General features: G+C 44.4%; 1 protein-coding gene across 1 annotated transcript in view; it reads right to left on the bottom strand.

The window, feature by feature from the left end:
* cabp7a (calcium binding protein 7a) overlaps window positions 1-12,991 on the bottom strand; it is a 70,139-nt gene extending 57,148 nt beyond the window's left edge. Inside the window, exons 1-2 of the mRNA XM_078554098.1 lie at window positions 12,879-12,991; window positions 11,626-11,769 (exon numbers count right to left, since the gene is read on the bottom strand). Of these exons, the coding sequence (XP_078410224.1) occupies window positions 11,626-11,769; window positions 12,879-12,987 (253 nt within the window). The 5' untranslated portion in view covers window positions 12,988-12,991. The remainder of the gene's footprint in view (window positions 1-11,625; window positions 11,770-12,878) is intronic.
* Window positions 12,992-13,499: the final 508 nt, after the last annotated feature.

Raw genomic sequence — 13,499 nt, 5'->3', positions numbered from 1 at the left:
TTTTTTTACACAGGGTTTTCTGAGTCCGTTAAATGCTTGGCTGGAGGTAATGATTAAAGCTGAGATCATTTGGGATTAGTTTAGATAAATGGCTGAAGAAAATGGAATAATGGAATATGGGAACAAGATGGACACATGGGATTAGGACTGTTCATGTGAAGGATAAACACCAACACGGGCCTGTCAGGTTGAATGGCCTGCTTCCACGTCTATGTAATTCTCTGTAAATACTTCAGAAAGACACATTGCACTCATACAGCACAACCAAGGCGCAACTCAGTAACACTAATTCAGTCTGAAGTTTTTGTGTTGCACTGAAACAAAAATATCGGTTGTCCTAATTACTCAGAGCATCACAGTTGAGGGCAATAGTACCTTTCACTGACACTGATAATCTATTGCAGATAGCTGACTACCTCTCCTGATCATTGTGTACATTTCTGAGTCCCAGCCTCCCTGAAGAATATGAAACTCCTGATACATTGCACCTCTATGTCCCAGTAAATTACTCATCTGTGGTATCTGTAACTGCCTTAGCTAATATCTGCTGCAAGCATTGCTTCGTTTATCGACTCTCTTTGGGGCCAATTTTAACCTAAGTTGCCGAGTGGAAAATTGACAGGATGGGGTAGGATGTCTGTTTTAAATCCCACCTGATGTCACAGCCTATTATTATGAATCAGGTGAGGTGTAACACAGGCAGCTGACTTGATCGTGTCAGTTCCAGAAACTTGAGCACAGAAATCAAGGTTGACAGCCAGTGCGAAACTGAGGGAGTGTTATACTGTTGGAGCTGCCGTCTTTTGGATGAGATGTTAAACCAAGTCTGCCCTCTGAGGTGAATGTAAAAAATCCCATAGCATTTCGCAGAAGAGCAGGGGAGTTATCCATGGTGTCCTGGCCAATATTTATCCTTTAAATCAACGTCACAAAATAAAACAGACTATCTGGTCATTATCACATTGCTGTTGTGGGAGCTTGCTGCGTGTAAATTGGCTGCTGTGTTTCCTACATTACAACAGTGACTACACTTCAAAAGTGTAAAGTGCTTTGGGTCATCCTGAGGTTCTGAAAAGTACAATATAAATGCAAGTTTCTCTTTTCCACTGGGTGGGTTAGGTTAAAATTGCCCCCGATATTTCTTGGCTACTGTCTCATCCACTGCAATACACCAATCAATAGCTGCAATCCTTCTGTTTGCTGATAAAAATCTCTTGTGGGCTAATTATTTATGCCATAAACTTGGTGATATTTCAACATATTCCTATTGTTAAGCTTATTAATGCCAGGTCTGACTGATTAAAATGTCTTCTATTTGATTTAATTATGCAACTAAGAATTCTCTATGGGCTCCTCATCAATGACCTTTGACAAGTCTATACCAAGCAAAACTAAAAAAATAGGCTGATGTTTGTTAATTCAATTTTGGAGAAGCAGGAATCCTCAATGCAGCAGCAAACACAGACAAATGTCCTCTTAAACTCATAGCCGTCGACTACAGAAGGAGGCCATTTGGCCCATCGTGTCTGCGCTGGTCAACAAAGATCTGACTACACTAATCCCATTTTCCAGCGCTTGGCCCACAGCCCTGGAGGCTATGGCAACGCAAGCGAATATCTGAATATTTCTTAAATGTTACAAGAGTTTCTGACTCAACCATCCTTTTAGGTAGTGAGTTCCAGACTCCAACCACCCTCTGGATGAAGAAATTTCTCCTCAACTCCCCTCTTAGCCTTCTACCTCTTACCTTAAATCTATGCCCCTTGGTTATTGAGCCCTCTACTAATGGAAAAAGTGCCTTCCTGTCCACCCTATCTATGCCCCTCATAATCTTATACACCTCTATCAGGTCCCCTCTCAACCTTTGTTGCTCCAAGGAAAACTACCCCAGCCTATCCAATCTTTCCTCATAGCTCAGACCCTCCAGCCCAGGCAGCATCCTGGTAAATCTCCTCTGCACCCTCTCCAGTGCATTCACATCCTTCCTATAATGTGGTGACCAGAACTGCATGCAGTGCTCCAATTGTGGCCTAATCAATGTTTTATACAGATCCAGCATAACCTCCCTGATCTTGTATTCTATGCCTCGACTAATAAAGGCAAGTATCCCATATGCCTTCTTAACCACATTATCTATCTGCTCTGCTACCTTCAGGGATCTGTGGATATGTACACCAAAGTCCCTCTGATCTTCAGTACTTTCTGGTCCTACCATTCATAGTGTAATCCCTTGCCTTGTTAGCCCTCCCCAAGTGCATTACTTCACACTTTTCCAGGTTGAATTCTATTTGCCACTGTTCTGCCCACCTGACCAGTCCATTGATATTCTCCTGCAGTTTATGGCTATCCTCCTCACTATTTACCACCCTACTGATTTTTGGGTCATCCACAAACTTCTTGATCATACTCCCTACACTTAAGTCCAAATAATTTATGTACACCACAAATAGCAAGGGCCCCAGCACCGAGCCCTGTGGAACTCCATTGGAAACAGACTTCCAGTCACAGAAACATCCCTCCACCATCACCCTCCGCTTCCTGCCCCTCAGCCAATTTTTGATCCAACGTGCCACTTTGCCTTGAATCCCATGGGCTCTTACTTTCTTGACCAGTCTGCCATGAGGCCTCTTATCAAAAGCCTTGCTAAAGTCATGTAGACTGCATCTAATGCATTACCCTCATCAACACTCATGGTTACCTCCTCAAAAAATTCAATCAAGTTTGTCAAACACAACCTTCCTTAACAAATCCATGCTGACTATCCCTGATTAATCTGTGTCTCTCCAAGTGCAGATATATGCTGTCCCTCAGAATTCTTTCCAGTAACTTCCCCATCACTGAGGTTAGAATGACTGACTTGCAATTTCTTGGTCTATCCCTTCCTCTCTTTTTTAATAATAGGACAACGTTCGCAGTCCTCCAGTCCTCTGGAACCTCACCTGTGGCCAGACAGGATTTGAAAATTACTGCCAGGGCCCCTGATATCTCTTCCCTTGCCTCCCTCAACAGCCTGGATTATGTCTCATCTGAGCCTCCGGATTTATCCACATGTAAGGCTGCTAAACCCGCTAGTACCCCCTCTCTCTATGTTAATTTTCTCTAATATTTCACAGTCCTCCACCCTGATGTCTATATCTGCATCGACCTTTTCCATTGTGAAGATCAACGCAAAGTATTCATTGAGGACTGAACCCATGTCTTCCGGGTCCACACACAGATTACCACTATGGTCCCTAATTGGCCCTACTCTTTCCCTAGTTATTCTCTTGCTCTTTATATATTTTAAAAAACCCTTTGGGTTTTCCTTTACTCTGCCCACCAATGCTTTTTCATGCACTCTCTTAGCTTTCTTAATTTCCTTTTTAAGTTCCCCTCTGCATTTTTTATATTCCTCTAAGGACGCTGCTGTATTGAGCCCTCGGTATCTGTCATAAGCTTCTCTTCTTTTCTTAATCCTAACCTTTATGTCCCTTGACATCCAGGGTTCTCCGGTCATGGTCCCCCCCCTTTGTCTTTATGGGAGCATATTTGCCCTGTACTCTCGCTATTTCCTCCTTGAATGCCTCCCACTGCTCTGACACAGTTTTATCTGCAAGTAGCTGCTCCCAGTCCACTTGAGCCTAATCGTATTTCATCTTAGTAAAATTAGCCTTTTCCCAGTTTAGAACTTTTATTCCCAGCCCAACCTTATCCTTTTCCATAACTATTCTAAATCTAACTGAGTTATGGTCACTATCTCCAAAACGCTCCCCTACTGATATGCCTTCCACCTGCCCGGGCTCATTTCCAAATATTAGGTCCAGAACTGCCCCCTCCCTTGTTAGGCTTTCTATGTACTGTCTAAAAATGTTCTCCTAGAAGCAACTTAATAATTTTGCTCCCTCCCTACCTTGCACACTAAAACCATCCTAGTTAATATTTGTGTAGTTAAAATCCCCTACTATTACTGCCTTATTATTCTTACACTTCTCTGAAATTTGATTTTATATTTGATCCTCTATCTCTCCCTGACTGTTTGTGGGCCTATAGTACACACCCAACAGAGTGTTTGCCCCTTTTGTGTTTTTTACTTCTACCCATTTGGCTTCATTTGATGATCCTGCCAAGATATCGTCCCTCCTCACTGCTATAACTGATTCCTTGATCAATATTGCAACCCCCCTCCTCTTCACCCATTCCCTCTCTGCTTGCACTTCCTTAAGCTGCGGGGTGACCACGTCCTGAAACATGCTATCCACGAACCTCTCAGCCCCGTGAATGCACCATAGTGCCCCCAGCTGCTGCTCAAGCTGCAAAACCCAGAGCTCGAGTTGCTCCAGTTGGATGCACCTCCTGCACACATGGTCATCCAAACCACCAGGAGTGTCTAGGATTTCCCACATACCGCAGGATGTGCAAATCACCACACTGAGCTCCCCAGACATACCTTAACTAAATAGAATATGGACCCTTGCTTTTATTTTACCGTAGCATTTCCTCTTAGCACTTTCTATCTACATTCATGTCCATAATTTTCCTAAAATTAGTAAAGTCAAGAATGCCATCCCATAAATGACTTGCCTACACCGTGAACTTCAATAAGGAAACAATACCAGTGAGATGAGGAATTGTAAGAAAAAAAACTTGCATTTTATATGATATGCCCACAGGTTCATTCATAATGCATGTATGTGAGTGGGGCAAAAAGAACAATGCACATTTACTTGTAGGGATGAACAATACCCCCTAATACTAACTTTCTTCATCAATTGAAATCGAAACAATGCTGGATTTTCAAAAGGTCACAAAGTTGATAGATGTCTGGCATTATGTTCAAATCTTGCTCATGCTGGGAGTGCAGCTGGTTCTGAGTGTAATTACAATGAGTTTGGTGAGTAAGGGAGTTTGCTGAGGAAGGGATGGAGGTGCTCTTTTCTTGCTCTATCTTTTTCAGCCTCCAGGAGGCCAGGAGTTAAAAAGCTGCACGAGAGGGCCGAGTTTAAAAAAATCCAAGAGTGATATCACAGGAGAGACATAAGGTCATTAGTTGGTGAGAAACTGCTGTTAGGGAGGTTCTTTAAGTAGCTGAAAATTAGAAAAATGCATTATTTTAAAAGAAATGGCTACTTAGATTTAAGTAAGAAACACAAGTAATAGGGAAGGAAGGTTAAGGCAAGGACAGATAAAATAAAGTAGTACAAAATTAAGTTAACATAAGGGAAGTAAACTGAAGCCATGGCAGGACAGCTTGGTCGTGGAATGCATATCCTGTAATATGTGGGAAGTCATGGACATTACGGGTATCCTAATTGGCCACATGTGCAGGAAGCGTAGCCAGCTGCAGAACTCGAGCTCTGGGTTTCAGAGCTCAAGCGGCGGCTGGAGTCACTGTGGTGCATCTGTGGATTGCACGCTCAGAGAGGTGGTCACAGCGCAGCTTTGGAGCCTGGAGGCAGAAAAGGAATGGGACCACCAGGTAGTCCAAGGGTACTAGTATAGGAATCCTCTGGGGTCCTGCTTGTCAATCGGTTTTCCGTTTGGATACTGGCGAGGGCGTTGGTTCCTTGGAGGAGTACTGTCAAAGCCAAGTTTGTGGCACTGTACAGTGCTGTACAGGAGGGGAGGAAGGAAAAAGGAAGAGCTGTAATGATAGGGAATTCATTAGTTATAGAAAGAGACAGATGTATCTGTGGCCATAGACATGATTCCAGGATAGCATGTCATCTCCCTGCTGCCAGGGTTCAGGATGTCAGCAGCACATTCTTCTGGTGGGAGGGTGATCAGCCAGAGGTCATGGTCCATGTTGGTACCAATGACTTAGATAGGAAAGGGGGTGAGGTCCTAAAAGGGAGCTAGGGAGGAGATTGAAAAGTAGCACTTCTAAAGCAGTAATCTCAGGATTAGTCCCAGTCCCACATGCAAGTGAGTATAGAAATAGGAGAATAGAGCGATTGAACACGTGGCTGGAAAGCTGGTATAGGAGGGAGGGCATCAGGTTTCTGAGGCATTGGAACCAGTTCTGGGGAAAGTGGTATCCATACAAGCCAGGCAGTCTACACCTGAACAGGACTGGGACAAATATCCTCGCAGGGAGGTTTGCTAGTGCTGTTGGGGGTGTGGTTTACACTAGATTGGCAGGGGGGGTGGGAACCTGAGGCCAAATTCAGAGCAGGGAATGGGAGATAGAAAATTAGTGACTTTGAAAGACAGAAGAAGCACAGGTTAAAAAGAACACAGTGCAGGAATTTGGCAGTGTTAAAAGGTGTATATGTAAATGCAAGGAGTATAGCAAATAAAGCCAATGAGCTGAGGGCACACATAGATACATGGCAGCATATCATCACTATAATGGAAACTTGGCTTAAAAGGGGGCAAAAATGGCAGGTCAACATCCCTGGAAAGTTTTCAGACAGGATTGAGGGGTGGACAAAAAAGGCTGGGGGTGTAGCATTATTGGTTAGAGAATCAATTACAGCTGTGAGGAGGGATGATATACTAAATGAAGCATCAAATGAGGCCATATTGGTTGAGCTCAAATAAAAAGGGGCAGCCACACTGCTAGGAGTGTACTATAGACTCCCAAAGAGTGGAAGGGAGTTAGGAGAGTAAATTTCTGAGTGCAAAAATAATAGGGTAATAATAGTTGGAAACTTCAACTACCCTAATATCAATTGGGATATGTACACAGAGGGCACAAAATTCTTGAATTGCATTCAAGAGAACTTTTTTAGCCAGCATGTAACAAGCCCAATGAGAGGGGGTGCAATTCTAGATTTAGTCTTAGGAAACAAAGCTGGGTAAGTGAATGAAGTAGCAGTGAGGGACCACTTTGGAGTTAGTGACCATAATATAGTTAGATTTAGCATCATTATGGAAAAGGAGAAAGATAGAACAGGAGTAAGAGTTCTAAACTGGGGGGGAAGACAAATTTTACAAAGCTGAGAGGTGAACTGGTGAAAGTGGATTGGATACAGCTATTGGGTGGAATCATGCCAGATTTGCAAGTGTGATAGTCGGCGGGTAAAACAACATCTTACCCGTCTGCCGCGATGGCAGGTTTTCACACTGTATCGTCCCAAACATTATTTATGCATTCCCAGAAAACACGCTGTTTCCATGATGGGCGTGCTCTCATTCGTCTGCCACGTTGTCACCTCACTGCTCCATCACGCCAGGCACCACATTTAAAGTACAGCCGCGCTCAGCGCTTCCAGCCCAGGACAGCAGCAAAAGACAATAAGACTGCAGCCCTTGAGCGCCCTTTAAATGCCGTGGAGGCCCGCTGTGATGTCTTCTATCGCCTCTCTAGCCGCAGGAGGGGAAGCAACATTACCACTCCGGCTTGGTAGGCGATGGCAGTGGTGACCAGTGCCAATGCTGCACAGAAGAGGTTGGCCATCCAATGCAGATAAAGGATGAATGATCTCAAACGTGCTGCCAGGGTAAGGCAACCATCTCACCACTCTAAACTCACACACTCAAGCCCATCACATATTCACTGGCATTTCACTCACTGCCAGCTCAAGGGACATCACCACCCATTCTCTCACACACACCGTCACATGTCCACCTGGCCTCATCTCCTCTGGAGACTGCTTCCTCAGCCCTCACCATCTTGAGGCCACTTGCACAGATCAGCATGTGTCCCCACACACACCCTGGGATACCCTCCTTCCCTAGTACAGCCCTCATCCTGCAGCCTCTTCCCTTACCTGAGGCCACTTCTCCCCTTTCCCCAAGCAAGACCTTGCCCTGCAGCCATTGAAAAGCCACCCACATACGGCTGATCTAGTAGTAGAGACCTATCCGTGAGCCCCCCTAAAAGTGATGTAGCGCTACCTGTGAAGCCTGGCACTGATGACTGAGTGCTGCCCAAAGCAAGGTAGGCAAACAAACCTTGAAGTCCAGAGCGAAGTGCAGCCTGCCAAATGCACGTCACTTCTGTGCTGTTGTGAAACACGTCGGCGTGTGTTCCCGCTGACATGGACGGATGATCCAGCGATTCAGGTGGGGGGGGGGGAGTGGGGGGAACCACTGGAACTATATAAAACGCCGGTTAGTCCACAGCTGGAGCTTTCTGTACAGTTCTGGTCACCACATTACAGGAAGGACATATTTGCTCTGAGACAGTACAGAGCAGATTTACAAAAATGTTGCCAAGGCTTTAAAATTGAAGCTATGAGGATAGGCTAGGGTTGTTTTCCTTAGAACAGAGGAGGCTGAGGGGTGACTTGATTGAGGTGTACAAAATTATGAGGGGCCTAGATAGGGTAGACAGGAAAGACTTGTTTCCCCTAACTGAGGAGCCAATTACCAGGGGGCATAGATTTAAGGTGATTGGTAGAAGGATTAGAGGGGTCATGAGAAAAACCTTTACACCCAGAGGGTGGTGGGTAACTGGAATTCACTGCCTGAATTGGTGGTTGAGAATTAAATGCTCAGTTCTTTTAAAAGGTACCTGGATCTGCACTTGAAGTGCTGTGACCTGCAAGGCTATGGATGAGATGCTGGAAAGTGGGATTAAAATGAGGGGCTAGTTTTTTTTTTCCTCTTTTATGGCCGGTGCAGACATGATGGGCTGAATGGCCTCTTTCTGCACCGTAACTTTTCTCATGGTAAGTTATCTTCCAGAGGGACCGATTGCTCTCTGTACTTTTCATTATAGATCTAGAACCACCTAAAAGAAAAGTGCTATGGGTAAAATTTTGTAATTTTTACACTGACTTACCAATAGCAGTCCAGATGTTAAGACTACTTTGAGCAGCATTAAGATCATTGAACAAATTTCAAGGAAGGCTTAACTCAGCAGTACATCTTTCAACCAATTGTTAGGAACAGGTGTTGTGCATGCAATTAACTTCAACCACTTAATAAATCATGCGGCATCACTGCTGGAGGTGGTTGGGCTGAAACTGTTGCCGCCTGAACTTCACTGTGGCATAGTTAAGAAATTTGGCGAACCTCTCCAGGGCACTTGCTGCAGTGGAATAGGAGCCAATAATAAAAGGAGACATAAGTGCCTGAAGATGCAAAATCTATTCTGTTTCCATGCCTTTCCTTTACAAAGTTGAGAGGGGCTGGGAATATGGAGGAGTTATTAGCACCTGACTAAATGCTCCTAATATCATTGGTTGCTTGCTGCAGTAAGTAGATTATTGTTTAGTCATTCAGAGATGTGAGCCTCACAGCTTTCTGAAGCTGAAGCTATTTTCATTTAACTGTTTCATGATAAATGTATGTTCTAGGAAGTTTGCATGATATGTAAGTAGCATTTTAAATTTATGCCATCAAATTCCTAGAATGAGGTTAAAATAATTTGGGATTGTGCAATTCACTGAATTATCATGATACACGAACGAGCTTCTACATGGCAATATAGAGTGGATGCATTCTCACAATGACACTATCAGCTTGGCTTGGTGCCAGCACCTTGCATCTGAGTTACAAATGTTCAGTCCCCAGGCCAGGACTGGAGCATTCTTTAGTGTAGCACTGAGAGAGTGCTGCACTGTCAGATAAGATGTATTTTGGATATATTGTTAAACCAAGGGCCCTGTCTGCCTATTCGGGTGGGAGTAAAAGATCCGACGACATTATTGAGAGTGAAAAGGAGCTCTCCCAGTATGCAGGCCTGCATTCATCCCTGAGCCAATGCCAGCAAAAGTGGGTTAACTAATTATTTATCTCTTTCAATTTGTAGGAATTTGTGGTGTACAAATTGGTCTTTAGATTTGCCTAAGTAACAGTAACCATACTTCAAGAGTAATTGACTGGCTGTGCATCACTTTGGAACATGCTGTGGATGTGAAAAGGCCTTTGATGCTACAGCTCACTCTTTCATACATCTGCCTGCGATGAGTTATCCCATTAACAGTTCAAATCTTCTGAAGAAACCATTGATATTATTCAAATTTGGAAGGTGCTTAGATTTGGTCAATCTCTGGTGTACAAGGTGATGGGCTGAGTCTACCAGGTCACACTTACCTGATTTGTAGCTACAATTATCTCTTCCAAATTGAGAAGAGGCTGTGGATTTTCCCCCTCATTGTGGTTGGGAAAATTCTTCATGTTAGATTTTTGTTGGTGTTGCTTCCTCTACTCTTGGCACCACCATGTCCTGGCATTGCCCTTCCCAGTCCATCTCTATTTCCTTTTCCCTTCAGTTTGTATGTTCCCATTACCTCCAAATATTGCATTTCATTTCCACCTCACTGTTGTGACTTGTGCACTTCAAGTTGTCCCCTTTTTTTTGGGAGGGGCATTCCTATTCTGGCCCAATTTCAACTTTAAAGAACCGGTGGAACCTGTGAGTGACATTTTCCTACCCCGCAGCCACCAGTTATCCCGATTTCAAGTTTCGTTTTGAACGATAATGGAGTTTCCCCTCAACAAATCTCATCTCATATCTCCAGTGCCGTGTGCCCCCTCCCCAGATTAACAATGGCCCGTGTTAGCAGTAATGGGCCTTGCGGAATACACAGCAGTCCGATGTTATCCTGACAATCAGTTTGACATAACAGATTATCCACAGCTCGTGTACAGGCTATAATAACCTTTTAAAAATAACATTATAAATAAATACACCAGTACCTGAAAAAGACAACACATGAAAAAAAAAATAGACTGAACAAATATTTAGTGACGCGTGTAAGAGACGAATTGCCCATTTCTGATGAAGAAGTGAGGATAGCAAAAGAGTTTATTAAATAATGGCGCAAATTAAGGCTCCCTTTCCCTTGATCAGTGGGATATAACTGTGCTCCGAGATTGACTCACTTTCCGATAGCCAAAGACACCTCTTCCTCACTAAGGTTATCCTCTTGACATTAAATTCCTGTCAAGCTTTGGTGGGATCCGAATAAACTCAATGTGCAGCGAGGTTGGACAATGACGAGATTGGCATCGGGACAATTCAAACTGCTCGAGGCTATTACACCTCAAACATGCCCACACTTTGCCTCTGCAAGATTGCACTTTGCTGCAGTAGTCCGGTCGCTGAGCTGGGGACTATTTCCTTGACACCAGCTCAACACGGTGGGCTCAGGAATTAGTCATTGGCATTTGGAATTGTCGACAGCCACTGCTTCCATTAAAAAAAACAGCCAATCATATTGGAATCTGCCGTTGCCAGATAACATCTTGGATTTAAAGTGACAGTACCTTATGTTCCACCATAATTACAGTGTCGTTTATTTACTTTGCTAAACACCAGCGTCTGCTGCAGCACTTCAAATTTCGTTTTTATTTAGTTGATAGAGCTGTATCATTTTGATGTGAAACCTGTTGCTTTCCCAAGCCCTTTTATACACACACCTGTGGACATGAACCTTTGCATAACCCACTTGGCTCCATGTTATCGAATCTGATTTAGATGGAACCGGCTTCTGGTGCTGCAGAAAACCAGCGTTTAAGAGAGAATAAACGAAGGACCAATTCAGCAAACGTTTTTCCAAGAACCGAATGTAACTGGAGCCAGATCCAGGGCAAACTATTTCTGCTGAAGCTAACTGTTGATCAACGCCCTACGCGAATTCTTGATGTTTAAATCATCGCGCCGATTCAAATAGGTTTAGTCCTGAGCTACCGCCGCCCCGCTATTGTTATCATTCTGACACCTGATGGGAGAAGTTGTATTCTGCCTCCTACCGTCCATATCCAGTCTCTGGATGATCACCTCCAGTTCCACCTCATTAGGCATGTAGCCCAGCGATCGCATTGCCATCCCCAGTTCCTGCTTCGAGATAAACCCATTCCCATCGCGGTCAAAGACTTTAAAAGCCTCGCGGATCTCTGTTGGGAGAAGCCAGGTTTAATGGCACTCACACGGAGGTTATGGAATAATCTGCAAGACGTGCTCATTCATTTATAACATTCTGGTTCTCTGGAAGTTGCAACAACTGGAAAATACAGAGAGGAGTCAAATAGCGCGCCTCCTTTTGGATGTCATTCAATGGTCTCAGGTTGATTTGGGACACTTTTAAAAGATTCGTGGTCAAATCTGTGGCTCTCCCTGTGCAACTAATTCGTGACAAAATTCTCAAAGAAGCACGCGATCTTGTGAATATCTACAAATATTCGTGTATATTAGTTAGCAGCAGACTATTAAAGGGGCTGCTGAAGTGTGGCACCGCACCATTTAGACCTCTTTAAACCCATGGCAATTTTCCATTGCTGTTTAAAGTTACCCAGCGTGCGGAAGCGGATGAATCAGAAACCCAGCAACACGTTCGCACGTTGGCACAAGACCTGTTCATGCGCCCAGGGAATTGCCTCCAATCTCTGTAGATTACTTGGGAGAGTGATTGATGTCTAAGGCTGGACAGATCCTTTGGCTTTAGTGCAAACTGTCTACCTCAGCCCCAAGGTAAAACAGCAGATTGTCCCCAATAATAAAAACTATTAAATTGACATGGACAAGGGAAAATGGGTCCTGGTCTTTCTCCCACCATTGGCTAGTGAAAACTAGACCAGCAGACGCGCGCTGAATGCCAATGCTCTGTAACCCAACCAAACACTCGCCCCCTTTCCCCAAAAGCTTTGCTTTTCCTTTCACTCATTCCATCTGTTTTTGTGGCAATATTTACGGGAGGGGGGTGGGGGTGGGGGTGGGGGGGAGGCCCCTGTTTATCTTTCCCTATCTAATGCACTCGCTCTATGACTTAACTGTCTCTAAATGCTTCTATCTCTCCCTCCCTCTCTTTCTCTCTCAAACATTTCCACAGTCAGAATCCTCTCCCTTAACTACAGAGAAGAGATAAGGGCTCCCTCTCAGCAACAGTTTTTAAGGATGTGACAACGCCGTTAAAGGAGGGTTGCTGGTGTAGCATGAAACAAACATGTCACAGTCCTCGTAGGTAACACGACCACGATGTGCAATAAGACAGATGGATAACACTAACCTTCCAGTTCATCCTCAGGTATGTCAATGGGGTCTTGATTGCTGAGGATATCAGGGATCGTATAAATACCCCTGTACATTAAAGTCGCAGTCACCGGGTGCATTGGCATTTTTAATCTCCAGATCACAAAGACTCTTCACCCTTATCTTCATGCGGCGAGTTTGAAGGAACCTTCCCTTTCTGTCACTTCCAGTGAATCAGCACACGGGAGCCAAGCGAAAGACATGATGGTGTGGCATTAATTTCTGCGAAGGAATCCGCTGCAATCATTTCCCTGCGATTAAAGGAGATCCGAGCTCCGTGCACCCCCTGTCTGGCTTTCCCCCACACCTCCCCCCACCCACCCCGGTCTCTGACACGTGGCTTCACTCAGACAAATTCTATCTGACACTGAAAAGGAACCGGGAGAGCGGCTTGGAAATCAATCAGGTCACAGTGGGCAGCTCTGCTTCAGCGTCAAGACTTAGTGGATCTGTAGTTAGGTTCCCGAATTGTGAACCTTACTCTGAGGTTTCATTATCAACAGCAACACCCCCTCCCCCGCCCGTTCCCCTCTTCATATCAATACCCCAGGCTTTCCAAAATGTGACTGATTAATTTTCAAGCCCAATTTATTTCTTA

The sequence above is a fragment of the Cetorhinus maximus genome, chromosome 12 (assembly GCF_964194155.1).
Source record: "Cetorhinus maximus chromosome 12, sCetMax3.hap1.1, whole genome shotgun sequence".
Classification (NCBI taxonomy): Eukaryota; Metazoa; Chordata; class Chondrichthyes; order Lamniformes; family Cetorhinidae; genus Cetorhinus; species Cetorhinus maximus.
Note: the sequence above shows the minus strand (reverse complement) of the source record. Positions and strands in the feature narration are given on the sequence as shown.